The sequence below is a fragment of the Diabrotica virgifera genome, chromosome 1 (genome assembly GCF_917563875.1).
Source record: "Diabrotica virgifera virgifera chromosome 1, PGI_DIABVI_V3a".
Taxonomy (NCBI): Eukaryota; Metazoa; Arthropoda; class Insecta; order Coleoptera; family Chrysomelidae; genus Diabrotica; species Diabrotica virgifera.
This window is the reverse complement of record NC_065443.1, coordinates 57,898,573-57,921,572: the sequence shown is the minus strand read 5'-3', so window position 1 is coordinate 57,921,572 and position 23,000 is coordinate 57,898,573. Positions and strand designations below refer to the sequence as shown.

Genomic DNA, 23,000 nt, shown 5'->3' with positions numbered 1-23,000 from the left:
ACCAGTAATCATATCTAGAATCGTATTTCTCAGTAGGTAGCTATTTTGTATAGGTATTCCGATATAACAACGACCTTCACCGATGTGTTTAAAGAATAAAAATGATTTGATTACTATGATTAGTTTTGTTACTTTTGTATTTGAGTACCGGTAATCATATCGAGAATCGTATTTCTGAGTAGGTAGGTATTTTGTATAAAGTAATCATTTACAGTATGTATTCGTTACTTTGATTACTATGATCACTTTTGTATTTGAGTACCGGTAATCATATCTAGAATCGTATTTCTCAGTAGGTAGCTATTTTGTATAGGTATTCCGATACAACAACGACCTTCACCGATCTGTTTAAGGAATAAAAATGATTTGATTACTATGATTACTTTTGTTACTCTTGTATTTGAGTACCGGTAATCATATCTAGAATCGTATTTCTCAGTAGGTAGCTATTTTGTATAGGTATTCCGATATAACAACGACCTTCACCGATCTGTTTAAGGAATAAAAATGATTTGATTACTATGATTACTTTTGTTACTTTTGTATTTGAGTACCGGTAATCATATCTAGAATCGTATTTCTCAGTAGGTAGCTATTTTGTATAGGTATTCCGATATAACAACGACCTTCACCGATCTGTTTAAGGAATAAAAATGATTTGATTACTATGATTACTTTTGTTACTTTTGTATTTAAGTACCGGTAATCATATCGAGAATCGTATTTCTCAGTAGGTAGGTTTGTATAGGTATTTCGATATAACAACGACCTTCACCGATCTGTGTAAGGGATAAAAATGATTTGATTACTATGATCACTTTTGTTACTTTTGCATTTGAGTACCGATAGATATTCCGATATAATAACGAACTTCACGAAATACGAAGTAATCAGAGAAATCAAAATAGATATAATAGTCGTTCCTCGCTCTGTTACGATTGGTACGAAGTAATCAGAGTAATCAAAGTAGATATAATAGTCGTTACTCGCTCAGATACGATTGGTACGAAGTAGCGAAGTAATCAAAGTAGATACAATAGGGCTTTTCATTCACAGTCATTTGTTTCGAGCTTCTGTCATGTGTCACATAATATTAATATATCTACGTCATACGTTATTGATATAAACAATGATACAAACCAAAGACGTATGACGTAGATATATTAATATTATGTGACACATGACAGAAGCTCGAAACAAATGACAATCGATGAAAAGCCCTATAGTCGTTACTCGCTCTAATACGATTGGTATGAAGTATCGAAGTAATCAGAGTAATCAAAGTAGATACATTAATTGCGTTCGCGGGTACGGTGGACAAATTGTCGCCGACAATTTCTAACCTCACTTAATATAAATAATACCGTTAATAGATAAATATACAAGGTATATTTACTTTTAATTAATATTAATAACTAATTATTAAATTATACTAGGTAAATATACCTTGTATATTTATCTATTAACGATATTATTTATATCATTTTAAAGTGCGCATGCGTTTTGCTGCTAATTTGTCACCGACTAGTCGCCGACAAGCACCCGCGAACGCACTTAATAGTCGTTACTAGCTCTGATACGATTGGTAAGAAGTAATCAGAGTAATCAAAGTATCGATTTGCCTCTCTGTATAGTAATCGTTACTTTCGGTATTCGTAAGTAACGAGTACTTTGTAACGAATAGTTACTTTTTCAACATCACTACCAGTTGCAATTAAAAACTATTATTTTCCATATTACATAATTTCATTTCAAACGATCAATGAAAAACACAACTGACATTGACATAAGTCAATGACGTTAAAATGAGTTGTCATAGAAGTATCAACTTGATATATAATTTTATATGCAGTAGACTCCTTTTGGTTCAGCTGGCCACCTGGATATGACTCACGCGTGCAACAGCAACCGAGCAGACTAATTCATTTATTTAATTAATAAGGTCAGTTGCTTTCGGTACTAGATTGAGTGTAGACATAAGTTGTGATCCATTTCGTGAGTGAAACGTTCGTGTAGATATTGAGTTGTTGCGTGATGTGCCGCTACTCTGTGTTGTGTATATACAGTACTGTAGTATCATTATGAGTGCTAAATGTAAGTATACTTTTGTGACATTTGAACAACGACTTAAAGCACTAGAACGCCTAGACAAAAGTGCATCGGTTAACAATATTTGTATGGATCTTGTAGTTATAAAGGGTTGACGTCAAAACAGGAAAGCTGTAGATTTTTTGTACGCAGATATAAATGGATATAATGGATAAAGTTCTTGGATCTCGGATAAAGTTTTGGCAATCATGTAGAACAGAACCAAAATTTTACAAGAAAGGGCGGCTATCCTACAGACTAAACTTCAAGAAAGGAAAATTTGCGACTAGTGACGGCTGGCTTTCACGTTGGAAAAATAGCCACAGCGTTCTTTTTTTTGGAGTGTTTTCAATCGAATTTTTAAACAAACTAGAGAAAGTTGCTGCCGACTATAACCTAAGCCCATAATAGCTATACAACATCAACGAAACTGGGAGCAATTTCATTGCCACGAAAAACATAGAAGGGTAAGGCCATAGGGTAAGCAAGAAAAGGATAATAGTGGCTCTCTGTTCCAATGCTTGAGATACACATAAATTACCACTTTTTGTCATCGCGAAGTAAGAAAAACCTTGCGACCATGTCAAAGCTTCCAGTGTACTACTCGTCCCAGAAATCGACTTAGATATATTCCATTTGTTCAAGGACTGGTTTGTTTGTAAATTAGTGCCTAAAGTAAAAACTCATTGAATGAGTTTTGGAACAAATTTTGTTAAATTTTACACTTTCTGTAAACGCACTTCTTGTCCTCGACAATGCGCCTACCCAGCCGGATGAAGTGGAATGTGATGGTGAGACTGGAATAGAACTGTACTTTCTGCCTCCCAATGTAACAAGCCTTCAACATACAATGGACCAAGGGGTTACTGAAAGTTTTCAGCAAAAGCACTTAAGCTTTTTGCTAACAGCAAAAAAATAATTACGAATATTAATAGACAGTTGGGACTGCAATCAGTGAACCGAGTATACAAAATATTGGATTTCGTAGTAAATTACTGAAGGACATTTTATTTTGGAACGAGATAATCCCAGAACAATTACAAAAAAATTCCTGAATACATCTACCACTTCACGATCTACTATCAATGTTATTATTGTGAATTGCATTTGAGAGACTTTATTTATTATTAGTGTGTTATTTATTTTAGAAATAATTGCAAATAGTTAAGGTTATTGAATGTTCTGTCCACAATGGAAATAAATGACAGATAGGAAATATTCAAGAGTTAAATATTTTGTTTAATTTATATACACTCCGGTATCAATCCAGTTAAGTTTATTTCCTATCACACCACAATATTTTGTTAATTTCAAATCAATCGATCAAATATTTGATATTTCGCCGGATTCCCTTTATTGTTTGTATACAGTAAATAGATAACAATTTATTATTGTCCTAGCTATTTACGACAGGTTAAAAATAAAATGTTATTTTTGAGGGTAGACTGTTAAATTTTTATGAACAACGAGAAAGGAACAAGCAAATTCGAAACAAAGTTTCATTGCTTTTCGAAACACTAGCCTATAAGGTTGAAACTTTTCACTTGCGTTGAAACCAATTCTGGAAACATTTTCTCTGATATCGTAGAAACATGGTTTTGAAGATAGAAGTCAAAAAGAAATTTTAACACCAAGCAGATAAAAAAGAAACAATGGATGGAGGAGGAAATTTTAGATTTAATGGAAGAAAGACGTCAACATAAAAACAAAGATAATAAGATGTGCAAAAAAGTGGATAAACAAATAAAATACAGAATTAAGCAGGCGAAAGAACAATGCGCAGAACTAGAAGAATACCAGAAAAGACATGATAGTTTTAATACACATAAAAAATTTAAAAAATAACTCACAACAATAGAAAAAGAAAACCGGGAATACTGAATGACACAAATGTGAAACTTGTGTTGAATACTAACGACAAATTAAAGAGATGGATAGAATACATAAATGAACTGTTCAAAGACAATAGAACAGAGCAGATGAAAATAGAATTAGGAGAGGATATGGTTTTAAAGTTACTAAAAGAGGAAATTAAAATTGCATTAAAAACAGCAAAAATGGTAAAACAGTAGATCTAGACCAAATCCTAGTAGAAATCTTAAAATGCATAAATGATGAAACCACAGACATTATAGTTAGACATGGCGAAACCGGCGGGTTCGTTGAAAAAAATATTCCCATGAGATTTTTTTGCATAATCATATTCGTGAGACATCCCAGAATAAGGTCCAAGAAGTCGCCCACGTGAAAAGTGGTCAAATTTTTTTTTCAATTTTTTTTAATCAAATTGCAAAAATCAATATTTTCGGCCCGGACACATTTTTTTTAGGTTTTTTGGACCATTTTGGACAAAAAAGGTCTCTTATAATTTTTCTCTAAAATTGCTCGTTTTCGAGTTATAAGCAATTTAAAATTGAAAAAAAAAAAACGAAAAATCGCGATTTTTAAGGTTTAATAACTCGGTTAAAAGTTATTATTATGAAAGTCAGAAAGTGATCAAATAAAAGTTTAAAGCCCGCCCTACAAGATCCTGAAGAAATTTTTGTCATTATTATTTTATCACTAAACTGTTATTTTTAAGTAAAAATAATGAGCGCCATGCACGTATTAGGCGGCCGGCAATGATGAGTGCATGAGATGCCAATCCGGCAGTCAATGGTGCATCTTACTCGCACTCACATTTACAGCCGCGTCAATACATACTTACGGCTCATTATTAATAATTAAAAATAACAGCTTAGTAATAAATTAATGAGACAAATTTCTTCAGGGTCATGTAGTGGTGGCTTTAATCTTTGATTTGGTCACTTTCTGAATTTCATAATAATAATTTTTAACCGAGTTATTAAGTCTTAAAAATCGCCATTTTTCGTTTTTTTCAATTTTAAATTGTTTATAACTCGAAAACGAGCAAGTTTAGAGAAAAAAATATGTGTCCGAGCCAAAAATAGTGATTTTTGCAATTTGATAAAAAAAAAAATTGAAAAAAAAATTTGGACAACTTTTCACGTGGGCGACTTCTTGAACCTTATTCTGGAATGTCTCACGAATATGATTATGCAAAAATATCTCATGGGAATATTTTTCCAACGAACCCGCGGCTTTCGTCTTGTCTAAGTAGAATTGTTTCACAGTGTAAAAACAGGACACATACCGAAACAATGGTTACTCTCCACCTTTTGAGCTATCCGTAAAAATACCAACGCTAAATAAGTAGTTGCAGTGAATATAGAACAATATCATTATAAAGTCACATTTTCAAATTATTCTTGAAAATAATACATGGTCGTATGAATAAAAAAAAAACTGAAAGAGGGAATACATAGATGATAGTCAGTTTGGGTTCAGAAACGGACTAGGAACCAGAGAGGCGTTATTTGCTTTTAATATGTTAGCTCAAATATGAATGGATTTGAATGTGGATGTGCACGTTTGTTACGTTGATTTTAAAAAAGCATTTGACAAAATAAGACATGAAAAATTAGTCCAAATTCTAAATACAAAAAACGTAGAAAAAAGGCACTTACGAATAACAACAAACTTTTACTGGAATCAAAGATTACAAATTGTAATGGATAACGAACCCAGTCCAGAAATCGAAATCAGGAGAGAGTAAGGCATGTATGTATCATGTCTGCATTACTATTTAATGTATGTAGTGAAGCTATTTTTGAAGAAGCATTACTATCTCAATGTGAAGGAATAATAATTAACGGAAGATCTATTAACAACATAAGATATGCAGATGACACTGTGATTATGGCAAGCTTTGCTGAACAACTCCAATTACTGATAAAACAAAAAAAAAACAATTTCTAAGAAAAATATGGAGTAAAAATGAATATAAAAAAATACCTGATAATAACAAAGAAAACAATTGGGAACAGCTGAATATAACAATAATATCGTATGGCATTTTTGCCGGGGATATCCTTTCGGACTGTTCCGGCGCCAATTGCATCTTTAACCCTGTTTCAAGTAACTAGTGTCAATGTACACTAGCCCAGGGGGACTGTTCGGGTTAACGTACCCTCCGAAGCACGGTGAACGGCTCGTATCAGTATCATTTTTACAAATGAAAATGGATTTTTGATGCCGAGAATCGAACTCGTGGGCTCTGGCTTATGAAGCCAGTATCACGCCGCTGAACTACGGGCGTCCACAGCAGCTGAATAAATAGTAGAGAACGTAAAGTAACTCATTAGGCTGATCTAGACACTACTAGACAGCTAATACTTTTCAATAATAAATACCAGTAATCACCTTCAAGGTTCTCCGTATACTACCTTCATCCCTTCCTGAACAATGTTTTTTAAGCTGTGAGATCAAATCGTAAATTTCCTGAAATTATATATTTTTCTTCAAATCCATAAATCTAAGTTTTATTATCAAACAGTTGTCATAAGACAAAGCTGAGATTCTAAACTCGTATGTACAAATTACTTCACAAAAACACCTGGTAAAACAGAGTTGAAACCTTCCCACGTTTAGTCAAACCTTTTCATATGTAAATGCATGAAACAGATAGTAATATTCGTGATTTTAAGCCACACATAATAAAGGGGTAGTGAAGCGCAATACATGATGTCGTATCCTGTTGGCATCACTTAGCCTCTCCTACTCAATTCCTATCTTCACCTCCAAGCTGGTACACACCGGTAACCTGAGCAACCCCACTGGAGATTGGGTAACCAACACCAGTGGAAGGTGGGGTCAGGGCTGACGAAGAAGGGAGTCTTGGTCCTCCGATGAATAGGGGGTTGGGCTGAAGGTTAACTACATCCTCCTAGAAAAACTACGAGTTATGAACGTGAAAGGAAGAAAAGCCGGACTGATCAAACGACGACGACTGTGCGAGAAAAAGGAATACGATTTGAGGGTTGTGACATGGAATATTCGAACCTTGTATAGATTGGGAGCTCTCCAAAATCTCTTAAATGAACTAAATAGATACAAAATAGACATAACTGCCATACAAGAAATGAGGTGGATTGGAAACAATATAATGGAAAACAGAAGCCATACGATTTTCTACAGCTGCGATCCTAAAGATCACGTCTTGGGCACTAGATTCATAGTAAACAAAAGAGTAAAAACATACTATAAGAGATTTCAGAGCCATTAGCCCCAGAATGTGCATTTTAAGAGTTAAAGGATGTTTCTTTAACTACAGTCTAATTAATGCGCATTCCCCGACAGAAGAAAAAGTAGATGAAATTAAAGAAGAGTTTTATGATGAATTAGAGTCCGCATATCAGTTATACCCAAAAATGATATAAAAATAATCTATGGAGACCTAAACGCCAAAGTTGGAAGAGAACAGCAATTCCAACCCACAATAGGTAGGCACAGTCTCCATGAGCAATCAAATGACAATGGCAATAGGTTAATAAACCTACCAAGATCACTTAGTATGGTGATTGCTAGCACATACTTCGCTCGCAAAGATATACACAAGGGTACCTGGAAGTCCCCAGATGGACTGACAGTAAATATGATAGATCATGTTATTGTAGACTCGAGACACCAATCGAATATAATAAACGTCCGCACCAGAAGAGGGGCAAATGCGGATTCTGATCACTACCTGGTCGAAAGTAGAGTAAGGGCTAGAATTTCAAACATCAAAAAGGAAAGAGGCTCTAAACATGAACGATACAAGGTAGAAGGACTCAAAGAAACAAACAAAAATAAAGAGTATAAAGAAAAGATAAGCATCAAACTAGAAAACAGACCAAGACATGAAACCCAAATAAGGAGTGGAAAGAGTGCAGAGAAATCATAAAAGAGACAGCTAAAGAAGTATTAGGCATAGAAGGTAAAGAAAGAAGAACAAGAACGAATGACTGGTTTGACGAAGAATGTCAGATTATAACAGACAGAAAAAAAACAGAGCATATTTACTGATGCAACAGGGGCACAGAACCCGACAAGCAGAGGAAGAATATAAACAACTACGCAAAGAAGAAAAGAAAACTCACCGAAGAAAAAAGAGAGAATATATGAACAAAGAACTTCAAGAACTGCAAGAACTAAGTAGATCGACAGAGACAAGAACATTTTATCAGAAATTGAACAAAAGCAGAAAAGACTTCAAACCGAGAACGACGATGTGTAGAGATAAGGAAGGTAATATAAGCACGAAACAGATCAGAGTGGAGAAGAATCCTGGAACAGGCCAAGACCCAGAAAGGGCTGTCGAGCCAATGATGATGATGATGAAGCCACACATAATACTTACTTGGAACAATGGATCGTCAGGTAAATGTTTGAGCGCGAATTCTCTTTGACAAGTATAACGAGGATCAGTCTTCCTCAACACGGCGTGTCCGTATCCAGGAACGACTTGTCCGGATTTGAGAGTTTTCCAGATGAAATCTTTGAGTTGGTCTTCTGTCGCCCTGTCACCGACTTGTTGACGCAATTTTTGGAGCCAGACAAGTACCTGAAAAAATCAGAATCATTAAGTTCCAATAAAATTATTATAAGTGACAGTTACAAAGTGATTTAAAAAAATCCTTGTAGTGATAAAATATGAAAATTTACAGCATTGTTCGAAAATCAATTTATTTTATTCTTTTTTACAAGTTATGCCGTCCGGTGTTAGCTGTAACTGTTTATTACATCGTACGACTTTTTTTATTTATTACCTAATATATTTAATAAGAATAAACCATAACTTTTAGAATTATGTTGCTATTTAGTGTTTACCCTTAAAAAACTTTGGTAGTAACTTATGTAGCGCTATATTATCATAACAATACAGTACATGTAGGATAAAAATGCCAAGACAATGTACATTATATATTATGATGACATCTATGCCATCCAAATAGAAATTTATATTGAAATAAAGGTCTAAAATAATTTTGTGTGTGTACACTGTACACAACTAGTGAAGTAACTGCATGATAAAATAAAAGTTTACATTCCAAACAATAAGACAAAAATAAAAATGCCCCCTTTAATTTTTAATATAATAATAATTTAACAGGCATTAATTTACAAACACCCTCTATTGTAAAATGTAAAATATAATGTATTCTACTTGGGTAATACTGAGTTGTTTATTGATATAAGCAACCAGTGACCTATTGTAGAATATTTTGTATTGGCCACATTTTGACTATACTTATTCAAAAAGAAGAATAGCACAGCTTCGATAAGGCCTATAGTGGAAGAACAATGTTTGGTTTGGCTTTAGAAGATCTTTTTGAGCTAGCAATCCATCTGTTTCTGATGGGTTTATACAAGAATTGAAGGTAATATAAACAGCACACGAAGGATAATGACTTGTCATGATCACAACTTATAATAAACAGAATTAATACTTTTATAGAAGGTTGTGACTCCATGTTTTGCGAGGTGGCAGATACTTCTACAAATTGGTGACTTATGTCTTGTTCCTTAATTTTATTTACAGTAGGAAAAATGAAAGAATACCCATGAACGAACATATAAAACACGCTGTATTTTCCTGTCACCATGTCACACAAAAAATTGGCCTGCGCAAGTACATGTAATAATTTTTGTTACATGTACTTGCACTGGACAATTTCCTTTGTGACACGGTGACAGGAAAATACAGCGTGTTTTATATGTTCGTTCATGGGTATTCTTTCATTTTTCCGACTGTATGTGATTCCATTCTTTTTTCTGTTTATTATCATTCGTTTATAAACTGTACGTGATATTCGCTTCTAATGTCAACTCCTTTTTCGATCTCTCTGAGCATTTCTTTAACTTTTCTCAGTATTCTCATACTGATTATGTTAGTTAACCTTTTACTGATTCATATTAAATGTGTATTGGTATATTGAGACAAAATGTGACACTGTCTCTCTACAGCTGTTCACGATGCTTTTATCACATACTTGTAAGAAGACAGATCTAATCGACTATGTTATCAACATAAATAGAGAGAATCTCAGTCGTTTGAGATTCGTAGATGAGATCGTCTTTAAAACCGGAATAAAAATGTAGAAAACCAGATTCGCATGGCTCAGATGGCTATGGAGTGCCAGATGTTCAAGTGTTTCTCTGAGAAACCTCAAACAAACAAATACGTCGTAGAAGAAAAACAACAGACACTACCTAAATAATCACGTCATTAAAATGGAATTGAGCAGGACACGTCGTCAGATTCTCTGACAAACAGTGGACAAAACGTATTGTCTAGTGGAGACTAAGACTAGCACTACGGAGAAGAGGCAGCCAGTCCACTAATCGGATGGACTAACGACCTGAAATGTGCTAGCAGTAACTGTTGACGCGTACAGGTTGATAATGTTGGATACAAAAGTTTCTTGGGAAAAACAAAGTTGTATTTTTAATATAATTCAATAAATATCATATAATTTTGAGGCGAGAAATAAAACTTTCTAAGTGTCCTAGCAATTTCGGTTTTCGGTTAGGTTTCTGATCAAGTTTTTGGTTCGTGATAATATTTACTATGTAATGTATTTATTTAATATAGGATCCCTCCACATTATAGTGATCAAAATGAAGTATTTAAACAATTTTGTTGCCAAATGAGAAACATCTGGTAGCAATTAATTGTTTGGAATTTAAGCAGAACAAATAATACTTTTTAGCAAACTACTAAATGCAACATCAAATGCATATTTATTTTTTTTAAATACACACTTGGGTGGTAAATAGTCTTACTGATTCAAATGCCCCGATTAGGTTGAATTTCAATATAATGTAGAAACTCCTAACCGAGGTACTTATGCACTTTTAAATTCTATATGAAAAAGATTACAAATCTTTCGTCTAAAGATCAAGTATACTGGCAAGGATCGATCCTATCGTACCTAAAAGCTAGTTTATACATGCATGCAATTGGTGGCACCAATGGATAGTTTCATTTTTTTAAGTTTGCATAGTGGTATATCCTTTTCAATTCGTCTTCGTTCATCTGACTTCGCGCGGCCGTTTACACAGTAGTTATAATATGTGAATCGAGGAAATGAAATTTGGAATCCGTGCCGGGTGTACTTTGATTCTAAATATTATTGACGAGATGATTAGCCGCGCAGAAAAAAAAAAGATATGATAGCGAAGAGGCTATATTTGGATTAAAAACGTGATTGTCAGTATTCAAAAATTTGGCGCTTCAGAAAAACTGTCAATCTTTCAGAACAAATTTAGCATGTGGAAACTCGTCAAAAATGAATATTCCACAAATATGTATGCTGTTCATACACTTCCAAAAAATTTTATAATTTTCGGAGAACTTAGTTTCACCTGGTGAACTGCCCATAATAATAAATATTGCTTAAAACTGCTCAACCACAAAACACGAAGGGTTACAAGTCCCAGTTCAATTTAAAATGACGACAAAACGATGGCTTGAGCAAGAAAACTTCGAGATGAATATCAACTGAAAAGGGAACAAAATAGTAAGGCTTTAGTGGTTTACGTCATATATTCAAAATTGGATAAAAAAATTTGCAACATTTATTCAATTTGCATCTGGAATCCTAGATAAATGCAAAATTATATCGATTATATCACTAATAATGTGAACTGCTGCTGTGACCTTTACATGCTTACATAATTTATCATTATTATATTGTTATTATTCCAGTAAAGCAGATATGACTTTTATTATATTACAATATTTATATTAACGTATTTTTATAGAATTGTTCTTTTTCACGTGACACTAATTCAAGATTTTTCTCGCTTGACTAGTGTTCATGACATTGGCAATTTTAGAGATAAAGTAGGCTAAGTTTAACGTTATCTTCACGTGCTAGTTTCAATCTCGACAAGTCACAGTTTGTGAACAATTCGAGATATCAGTCAAAATATCAAACAATTATTATTAGAATGTAGATAGTGGGAAATTCAAGGGCATGTTAAACTCATGTTATGTTGCCCCAGAAATCCATGTCCTCATGCCTTGATAAATCATTTTTATATTTCAAAACAAAAATGTTAGTCGCTGGTCTCCAATACACGTTGTACGCAGCCTACGGAGTCTATTGGATACCACCGGCTACGGCTAAGTCAGTCATAGGCGTAACCAGGATGATCCTAAGGGGGGGGGGGGGGTTACAACTACTGGAAGGTCTCTGAAGGGTATGGTGTTAAGCGTATAGAGCTCAAAGTACATCCCAATGGGGGGGGGGTTATAACCCCCAAAACCCCCCCTGGTTACGCCTATGAAGTCAGTGGTCACTTCAATTCACCCAGTAATTTCTTCGAATTACTCTTTTTTCACTACTCATTTACGGTTGTAAGATAGTTTTTGTCCTTCAAAGTTTATTAAAAATCATGAAAATGAACAATTTTCCTACGGCGTGACGTTGTACGCAGCCTACAGCGTCTATTGGCGACCACAGCCTTAGTTCCTGAGGAGAAAATAACACTATTATCTGATAAAGTGTCTTAAATTTTTTCTGCACGTTATTCGCTCAAATATTAACCACCAGGCTAGCCGTAAAATTTGATTTGAACCAATCAGGAAAAGAGAGAGAAAGAGAGAGAGAGAGAGAGAGAGAGAGAGAGAGAGAGAGAGAGAGAGAGAGAGAGAGAGAGAGAGAGAGGAGAGAGAGAGAGAGGAGGAGAGAGAGAGAGGACACTTTATTGATACAATGTACCAAAAGATCATCGACCGAAGATCAATTCATAGACCGATAATAAATGCATTCTTCATTTTTTTCGAATCCTGTAAAAACTAATAAATATTTTTGAACAATTTAAACGCAGAATGAAAGATTTACCGTATTACCGAGGGCCGAAAGTCCCTTAGAGTAAACAAAAAGTTTCTTTTGAATGAGATATATATGAAATTAAAAATCACACTCGATTTTCTCTTCTTTTTCACTCCTGTAACTTATAGGCCTGGATTCCGCGTACCAAAAAAAAAGTTGATTAAGAGCAAGCTGAAAATTTGTTAATAGTTTAACCGGTTTAACGGTGTCTAATCGTAAAAACTTTGATGTATGGGAACACTGGAACAGGGGAAGTTTTAATTGTGGAACGTGTCATCCTGACAAGTGTGAAAACTAGCAGATTGTTTTTAAGTTTATTCATTAGCAAACTTTATATAATACATGCAAAAATATCCGACTAGCCACCGTTAAGCTATTAACAAATTTTCAGCTTGCTATTAATAAACTTTTTTTTGGTACGCGGGATCCAGGCCTATTATTAAAATAAACATTATAGAAGTTTTCAGGGACTTTCGGCCCTCGGCATTAACGTAATCTTTCATTCTGCGTTTAAATTTAAAAAAAATATTTATTAGTTTTCTCAGGACTAGAAAAAATTTAATGCATTTAAAAAGCATTGGCCCGAAATTTTGCGCCTACGCTCTTAGAAAGACATTCAGCACTGTTGATCATTTACTAACGATGAAAATATTAGAGAGTGTTAATGAATATCAAAGATTGCCATTTATAGCAGTTGCTAAGAATGCATTTGTTTGTGTAGAAACTAGGACGCGGTAAATACCTTAAACACTAATCCAATTTATTATATGTATGTAGATATCTTATATAAGTACATCACTTCAAATAAATATTCCAATAGTTTTTCAACCGTTCTCTGCAGCTATCTCTATCCTGTCAAATTTTAATCTTACATGCCTCTATTAATCTTCCTCACTTTTTCTGCTTAGACGCTTCATCTTTAAAATATCTTTGAAGCTTTTCACTCTTTCTTATCATAATAGTTCAATAATTATTACACTACTTATTACAATTTATATTTATGTTTGCACTGTTTGCGATGGAATTCAAAAGTGATATTTTTACATTACCTCCATCTCCATATGGCAGACACTTGAAACTAGGAAAGGTTCAAGGTCGTATTTAAAGTATCTGCCAATAGTGCATTTACGAACAACTCAATTTATTCAGTTGTGATATATCTTGGAGAGAGCTTTTGTATCGGTCTTATCATTAATATATTTTTGATCTTTTTTTATGCGAATAATTTCCAATATACATCTTTTGTTGTAGTTTGCTTTTTTCAAAATCAAAATAATGGCTATTTTCCACAGAATGCTTAGCTGGGCTGTAGTGTTTGTACACTTTGTTTGCAACAACCCTTCTAAGTCGATACTGGTGTGTTTGCCCAATATATGTTGAATTGCAGTCTTTGCAATTGGTATCGCCCAATAGAAATACGCAGTGTTTCAGATTGAAGTGAATGTCTCGTATTGAGATGCAAACTGTAACTGTCTTCTATTCTAGATAGTTACTTTGTATTGACTTACCTCTTGGTTGGCCAATCCGTGAAGAGGACCAGCTAATCCATTCATACCAGCAGAGAATGAGAGGTAGGGATCGCTGAGGGCTGAGCCTACTAAATGTACAGTGTGAGCAGAAACATTGCCACCTTCGTGGTCGCTGTGGATGGTCAGGTACAATCTCATTAATTCGATGAATTTAGGATCATCATATCCCAACATAGTTGTGAAGTTATAACTCCAATCTTTGGATGTGTCAATGGCGCCGATTCCGGAACCGTCCCTGAATGAGTTTCTGTAGATGGTGGCTGCTACTACGGGGAGTTTTGCGATGAGGTCCATGGCATCTTCATATGTGTACTGAAATTAAATTTTATAATATAATAACATCCGGTACATAATATAAGCTCATTCATAAACATTCATAAACACCAAACCACCTCACTTTGTCTTAAGATCCCACAAAATGCTTAAGAATTTAAATAAGCAAATACATATTAAATGAGTGAAATGAGTGTCGACAATGAATCAAGTAATCTGTTAACCCAGGTACGCAAATACCAAACGGGCGACGCTTAGGAAAATATTCCAACAATGCATCTCAGATTACCAATCTGAATCGTTATCATTTTTGTACTCTAATACAGAGTATGGTATAAAACAAAATGAAATTATATTAATAATATAAAAAAAAGGAAAACTGTTTGTAGAGATTATAGTATTTTTACTACAAAAGCGATATTACGTAGGTCAACATTTTTGAAGTAAGAGAACTGTCAAAACATTAGAATGTGACTTTTCATTATTGCCATGCTTATTATAACCATGGCAATAATGAAAAGTCACATTCTAATGTTTTGACAGTTCTCTTACGTCAAAAATTTTGACCTACGTAATATCGCTTTTGTAGTAAAAATACTATACAAGAGCATTACTTTGGGTCATCAATATTGTATGGTCATTACACTAGAATAGAATATAAGAAGAATTTGAGGAGTCAGAAGAAGAAATTTGTAAAACACAGTTGATTTAGAGCAGACGGAATTACAAAGATAATACCGACCAATTTCCTAAACAATTTAGCTTAATTCTTCTGTTTTTGGAGTGGTATCTATTATATTGATAAGAAAGTGCAAAAAGTTATTAGGTTGGAAAGTTTAGGAACTAGATACCTACACTTGTTTTGTTTTAGTCAAAATAACCTAGTTTTTTAGTCTTACAATTGAGTTTTAACCGTATTTATAGAATCTAACTTAACTGTTCCATGTGATTAAGTAACTAGCGTTTAAAAACCTAAACTGGAAAATAAAGAGGATTAAACTAAATGAGAAATATCTATAGAACTATTGTTTCGCAGTCATTAGAGCTGAATATTTGGGAAAACCAAAAGAGATAGTATATGAACCCATTGAAACAACTGAAAACGTTGATTTAAATACATATATAAACATATCTAGGACTAACATGATGACTTTAGTACACAACCAGCATATTAACATCAACGGAAAAGAAACAGAACTGGTGAATGTATATGAATATCTGGGAAATGAAATCAACGTATGTCTTCAGCTACTAAATTTAGATTGATAGTGACACCAAGCAAGATAAAATATTGGACGTGTAATATTTTAGACTTAGACAAATGAATTCAAAAATTAAGAAAAATATCTGAGGTGATATGAGGCCGCATATGACAATGGGTTGGAAGTATATGGTGTAAATATATGATCAGTAGTGGAAGATTGGGACTGAATGATGATGATGTATTTAATTTAACTGTTTTTAAAACAATTTGTAAAAGCCTTGACAAAAGATGGTACATGTTTTAAATATGCTCGTGAAGGTTTTACTAGCTTATTACATGTGCACTAAAGAAACGGTTTTAGTTGGGCCAGATACTCATAAAATGACTTTAAGATTTCAACTTGAAGATGCTCAAGCAGCGAAGATGAATAATATAATGACTGTTTAGTAATAATGAATGTTATCGGTTTAATCTTACAAAACAAGTTAAAAAATCTTGGATGTCATGACCTTAAACTGCAAATCCATTTCTTACATAATTTTACTGTCTTTTCCTGAAAACATAGAAGATTCGTGTAAAGGTGTGGGTTCCATTTTCACATTTAGACAATTATTTTTTTGTATTTGTAAGATGATTTCCCACAATTTTATAAATGTTGAATAAAATATATGAGAAAATGGACTGACTAAGCTCGACGTATCACTTGCGATAAGTATTATTAGCGAAATATACAGGGTGTGAAAATACAGGTCATAAATTTAATCACATATTCGACTGTAGGCAGCATTCGACATAGTTCGACTGAACGTAACTTACCTTAGTACAAATATGCACATAAAAAAGTTACAGCCCTTTTGAAGTTACCAAATTAAAATCGATTATTTCCAATATATCGAAAACTATTAGAGAATTTTTATTGAAATTGGACCTGTGGCATTCTTATGGCAGTAGCATCTTAAGAAAAAATTATAGTGAAATTTGGACACTCCTTAAAAATGTTATAGGGGTTTTGTTCCTTTAAACCCCCCCAAACTTTTGTGTACGTTCCAATTTAATTATTATTGGAGTACCATTAGTTAAACACAATGTTTTAAAAACTTTTTTGCGTCTTAGTACTTTTTCGAAAAGTCAGTTTTTATCGAGATATTTTGAATATTTGTCAAATCCACCACATATTTGTATATGGTTAAGTACGATTATGGAGACTTGATAATAATATGAAAATTTATTTATGATTTCCATTTTTAGGTATACTTTGAACCATGTTAAAAAAGAAGCCACATCTCGATAAAAGGTGCCTTATCGAAAAAATACAGAGGCAAAAAAGTTTTAAAAATACTGTGTTTAACTAATGGTACCGCAGTAATACTTTAATTGGAACGTACACAAACATTTGGGGGGTTTAAAGGCACAAAACCCCCATAATTTTTTTATGTAAACATATTAAAAAAGAAGCCGCATCTCGATAAAAACTGCCTTATCGAAAAAATACTAAGAGGCAAAAAAGTTTTGAAAATATTGAATTTAACTAATGGTACCACAATAATAATTTAATTGGCACGTACACAAAAGTTTGGGGGAGGTTAAGGGAATAAAACCCTTAAAATTTTTAGGGGGTGCACAAATTTCACTATAATTTTTCTTCAAGATGTTCCTGCAATAAGAATGCCACATGTCAAATTTCAATAAAAAAATCTCTAATATTAGTTTTCGATATATTCGAGAAAATCGATTTTCATTTTGTAACTTCAAAGGGCTGTAACTTTTTTTATGTGCATATTTGTACTAAGGTAAGTTAGGTTAATTCGAACTAATTTTGGTCCCAGAATATGTACTTTAATTTATGACCTGTATTTTTGTTACATATCATTGTATAGTGAACTAAAATGTTAGATAAGTAAAGATGCAGCTGTAGTTCTGGTTTGTCTTGTTTCTGATATGATTATGTAACAAGAACTGGATTAGCGAGAGTAGTACTTGAAAAAGAAAAAATTCAAAATAAATTCACCAGCTCTCGACCATTAGGAAAATCTCCCTAAGGAGGGAGGATAGTTGGAAATATAAATCACAGGTCAGCATGCTCCTAAGACTAAAACAGAAATCATAGGTCACAAACAAAAAAATATACACTTTTTTAAATAGCGAAGAGAAGATAAATTTTTACACAAGATGAAAAGAGACAAGGTGGTGGGTAACACTTCTTGTGGACCAGAAAACTGTGCCGAGTGATGTGAAACAAAATAGTAAACAAAATGCAAAAAGCTTGTGTCCCACCTTTGCAGTGAACATCAGAATAAATAGAGTCGAAGTTAGGCTAAAGAAATTGTTTAACGCAAAATATATGGCACATTCAATAACAAGTGAAAAAGTAACCCAAGAAACAACATCGTAAGTAACAAAGAACCACAAACAAGCCAAAGATCCTTGATATTGTGTTTTGTTTGGAGTATTATTTTGAAGTAAATAAAAATAAATTATTTATTTACATAATTTTCAGTTATGGTGATTGTGTGACTCTATTGTCTAAAAATTGCGTCATCGTCAATTTCTCATAAGCAGACGTAGAACTACACAACTTTCTAAACATAAACCGCAAAATTAATCATTAATGATTAAACATCTTTAAAAAGAACTAAAATTGACGGACAAATAATTATCTTATCATTATTGATCTTATCTTATCATAAATTATTGAAAGTATCCTAGATATTATCATTAACAAGTCATTACTAAACGATCTAATCCATTTAGACCAGGGTATTTAGCACTAAAAACACCGGAATAAATAGATTTCTAATACAGCACCTAGCAACATGCAACCTATTGCGTTGTGTTCAGGATGATGCCAAGAAAAAGACGTGCTAAAGCAGGGGTTCCCAAACTTTTTTGTACCACGCCCCCTTTTGTTGAAATGAAAGCTTCTCGCGCCTCCCCTTTTCAATAAATTGTATGCGCCTAAATAGTAACAAAATCAAAACAAATAAGTATTAGCTTGAAAACAAAACATTTATTTATTCTGCCATAAGATACAATAATATCAGTTTCCATAAAATACAAAAATTATTAATACAAGAAAAATAGATTAGGTTGGTTAGTGAGATGGATGTGCTTTCATTTTATTTACTAGTATGCCTATTCGTGGCTGAGTTTTAGTAAGCTCACAGCACAAGTCACTAGCAACATCAAGTTTATTCCGATACTTTGTTTTAATTGCCACAAGTGTTGAAAATCGCACAAATCGCACAAAAGTGCTGAAAAAGGCAAATATAAATGAAGAGCTTCCCGTGATACACTAAAATACACTTTGAAATATTTTAACTAAAATGAAGGTTTGTCCATTATAACAAAGTATTTGGCAGAGGAATCATTCAAAAAATCATTTGGATTTATTTGCAAAGCATCTTCTTGAAGTGATTCAGGCAGGGAGTCTATGGATTGGATCGGAGCACACTAGTTCGCTCCCATGGTCAAAAAACCCTCTTAATTACATACTAGTTCGCTCCGAAAACCATAACCTAGTTCGCTCCCGTAGTTAAGCGGATTAAGTATTTATCTATTCTATTCTAGGAAAATTAATATCAGGAAAATTGGTACTGTGACTTTTGTATTTTATATTAGAAATTATATAAAATATTGGTGGTTACCTATTTATATAAATACAGTGATAAGCGCGCTAATAACCAGCATTGGTAGCATTGTTTAAAAAGACTCATTCTTTTAAACAATGATAGTATTGTCGTATTAGAAAGGGTGGGTTGTGATTGCGCGCAGCGGTCAAATACCTACTGCGGTTCTCTCACTCTAATACCCGTAAGTTAGGTTTGGACCGAAGGGTTATGTCTCTCTCCTTTTTGACCTTTGCGCGCAATTACAATCTGCCCAATACAAAGTTTGAGAAATATTTATTAAAAATTTTATTAATAAAATGTATCAAAGTATCTGCTTTATGAAGGCAACATTATCTATTTAAGCTGACCCTGGCTATTCATTATTATTCATTGTGTACCCAGTAAAGACATTATTCAACTGTATTTTCTAAGAAATATATGGCCGGAGCGAACTTACCTATGCCCCTTTTCTGTGGGGTATTAAAATCTGACCGCCGGAGCGAACTAGTATACGCCCGATTGGATCAGTTGACATGGAATGGATTCTGTAAATAAAATTGTCACAAGTGTTTGGGAAGTATTTCGGAACTCTTCAATTAGGCTCTCCAAATGGTTTGATATTTGGATTTTTAAACTTGGTCCTTCATAAATGTCCTTGAAGCGTGTTTCTTCTGAGATTGGCTCTACTTTAGAGAAATTTGAATAATTTCAGGGGTTTGCTGATATTTTAGGCCTCCAAAGTTCAGTAATTAAGCCTCCATCACAATGAGTAACTACTATATTTGATAAAAAAGATCAAGGCAGGTTTTGTTTATATTTGATTCAGAGTTGGACCACCATCTCCATATAGCTACTATATTTGAGTTTCCACCCTGCAGTTTTAGGTGAAGGCTATTCAACGAGTCAAATATGTCTGACAAATAGGCCAATATTACTTGGGTACAATGTTTTTTGAAGGCCATGTTTAGCTCATTTTGCTTTTGACGTTCCAAGGTGATTACTTCATCTTAAAGGTCAAATAATCTTGCCAACATGTTTCCTTTTAATAGCCATCGTACTTCTGTATGAAGTAGCAGTGTTTTGTGATCACTTTCTAAATTTTCACAAAGAGTTTAAAACAGTCGAGTATTCAACGCACTGTTTTTTATGTACTTCACTAATTTAATACACAACTTTAAGACAGCCATAAGTTCATTTGTAAGGGTTTTTGCTGACAAGGCTTGTCGATGTATAAAACAATGTATCCCAATCACATCAGCATTTTTCTCTATTACTAATTACAAATAGCCTGAACGAAAACAAAGCATTGAAGTTGCGCCATCTGTACATTAACTGATCAGTTTTTGCCAAGATAGTTCATGTTTGTCAAAAAACTCTCACACTGCTTTCATAACATTAATAGCTTTTGTCGTGGTCTCCAGTCTCCAACTCTGTAGAAAAGAGTAGCTCGTCTTTCATTCTTTCGTTTTGAATATACCGAACATAAACAATTAACTGATAACATTGTGTTATGAATATGATAATAAATGTTAGTACTCTCGTCTAGCTGAATAGCAAAAAATGGCGATTATTTTACTGCATCAACTACCTGGTTTTGTATGTCTTCGGTCATATATCATCAAGGCGGCGTTTCACAGTATTGTCAAAAAGAGGTATTTGAGATATCTTTTGCTTACTCTGCGTTACCAGATACAGTTTAACAAGCGGTTAATTTTGAATTTTAGAAAAATAACTAAATTTAATTTAATGTTCAACTTGTCTCGCGCCCCCCCCTGATATGTCCTCACGCCCCCCAGGGGGGGCGCGCCCCCCAGTTTGGGAACCCCTGTGCTAAAGCACGTCATCTTTTTGGAGTTTCGAGGATTTTCGGCATTAAATTTATGCAAATAGATTACTCGAGCGGTTTTTGGGGTTGCTGAAAACGAGTACGCCACCCGATCCGACACCCGGAACACCTGGTGTCTAGGGTCACGTCATCTTCTGGAGTTTCGAGGGATTTCGGCACTAAATTGATGCAAACAGATTAAACAAGGTGTTTTTGGGGTTAGTGAACTCTAATACTGCATCGGAACTGAGCCCTGGAGCACCTGGTGCCCACTGTCACTGCCAAGGCACGTCAACTTATGGTGTTTCGAGTGTTTTCGGCACTCAATTGATGTAAACAGATTACTCTGGTGTTTTTGGGATCGCTGAACACGAATACGTCATCAGAATCAACTCCTGGAGCAGCTGGTGTCTAGGGTCACTGCTAAGGCACGTCATCTCCTGGAGTTTTGAGAGTTTTCGGCATTAAATTGATACCAACAGATTACTTGAGGGGTTGTGAGGTTTCTGAACACGAATATAATATCAAAACCGATTCTCGGAGCAGCTAGTGCCCAGCGAGACTGATATGTACGTGATATTTTGGAATTTTGAGGGTTTTTGGTTTTCGGAGGTCGGTTTTGATGGCATATTCGTATTCACCAACCCCAAACCCCCCCCCCCCGTAATCTATTTGCGTTAATTTAGTATCGGAAACACTCGAAATTACAGAAGATGACGTGCATATCAAGCACTCTGGGCACTAGGTTCTCCGATAGTCGGTTCTGATGTCATATTCGTGTTCAGCAACTCCAAAAAACTCCCGAGTAATCTGTTTGTATCAATTTAGTGCCGAAAACCCTAGAACCTCCAGATGATGACGTACCTCAGCAGTGGCCCTGGGCACCAGGTTCTCCGGGGACCAGTTTTGATGACGTATTCGTGTTCAGCGATCCCAAAAACCTCCGACTAATCTGTTTGCATCAATTGTGTGCAGAAAACATTCGAAACTCCAGATGACGTACCTTAGCAGTAACTCTGGGCACCAGGAGCATCGGGTGGTCGGTTCTGATTGCGTATTCATGTTCAGTGACCCCAAACTGAATAACAAAATCTGACCCTTAAATACTTATTTTGACAAGTTTATGCACTTTTGGATTCATTTTATGCATTTTAAAGTGCAATTATGCATTTACACCCATTTTAGCATAGTAGACTTTTTTCCTAACGTCATCTGAACACAATACAAAAAGTTGTAAGTCTCTATTTAAATAGTTGCTAGTATTTACAAATCAATTTATTTTGTGCTAAATGCCTTGGTCTAACTTAGGCAATCTTTTTGTTTAGGTACCTTAGACAGTCTGATGTCCAGTTGCACCAACAAATAAACGATTGATTCGGATTGCCCGTTTATTTTAAAATATAATAATTGTCAAAAGACTGTCAATTAAAAAAACGGAAATTTTAACGATTTTTCTAAAAATCTTTTATTTATTGGTGCAATTAGACATTAGAGGTACGTCGAATATTATATTCATGCTCTAAATTACAGTATAGCGTCGATTATCCGAACTAATTGGGGGACATCGGTGTTCGGAAAACCGATTTGTTCGGATAATCGAACTAAATTGATATAGTCATACATTTTTATCCACAAGTGAATAAAAGCCCTATTTATATACCTACATATTTATTTATATCTTGATAATGACAACTAGCAATTAAACAAAAAAGTGCAGTCTTTGCAACAACATATTTTTGGATACAATAT

General features: G+C 34.2%; 1 protein-coding gene and 1 non-coding gene across 2 annotated transcripts in view; both read right to left on the bottom strand.

Annotated features, from left to right (window-relative positions):
• Positions 1-23,000, bottom strand: part of LOC114328766 (probable citrate synthase 2, mitochondrial) — an 82,711-nt gene that overhangs the window by 5,467 nt on the left and 54,244 nt on the right. The window contains exons 4-5 of the mRNA XM_028277727.2: positions 14,321-14,653; positions 8,330-8,533 (exon numbers count right to left, since the gene is read on the bottom strand). Of these exons, the coding sequence (XP_028133528.1) occupies positions 8,330-8,533; positions 14,321-14,653 (537 nt within the window). The remainder of the gene's footprint in view (positions 1-8,329; positions 8,534-14,320; positions 14,654-23,000) is intronic.
• Positions 9,124-9,262, bottom strand: LOC114328772 (small nucleolar RNA SNORA16B/SNORA16A family). Its single transcript, XR_003652220.1, has one exon. It is a non-coding gene; the product is annotated as a small nucleolar RNA SNORA16B/SNORA16A family (small nucleolar RNA).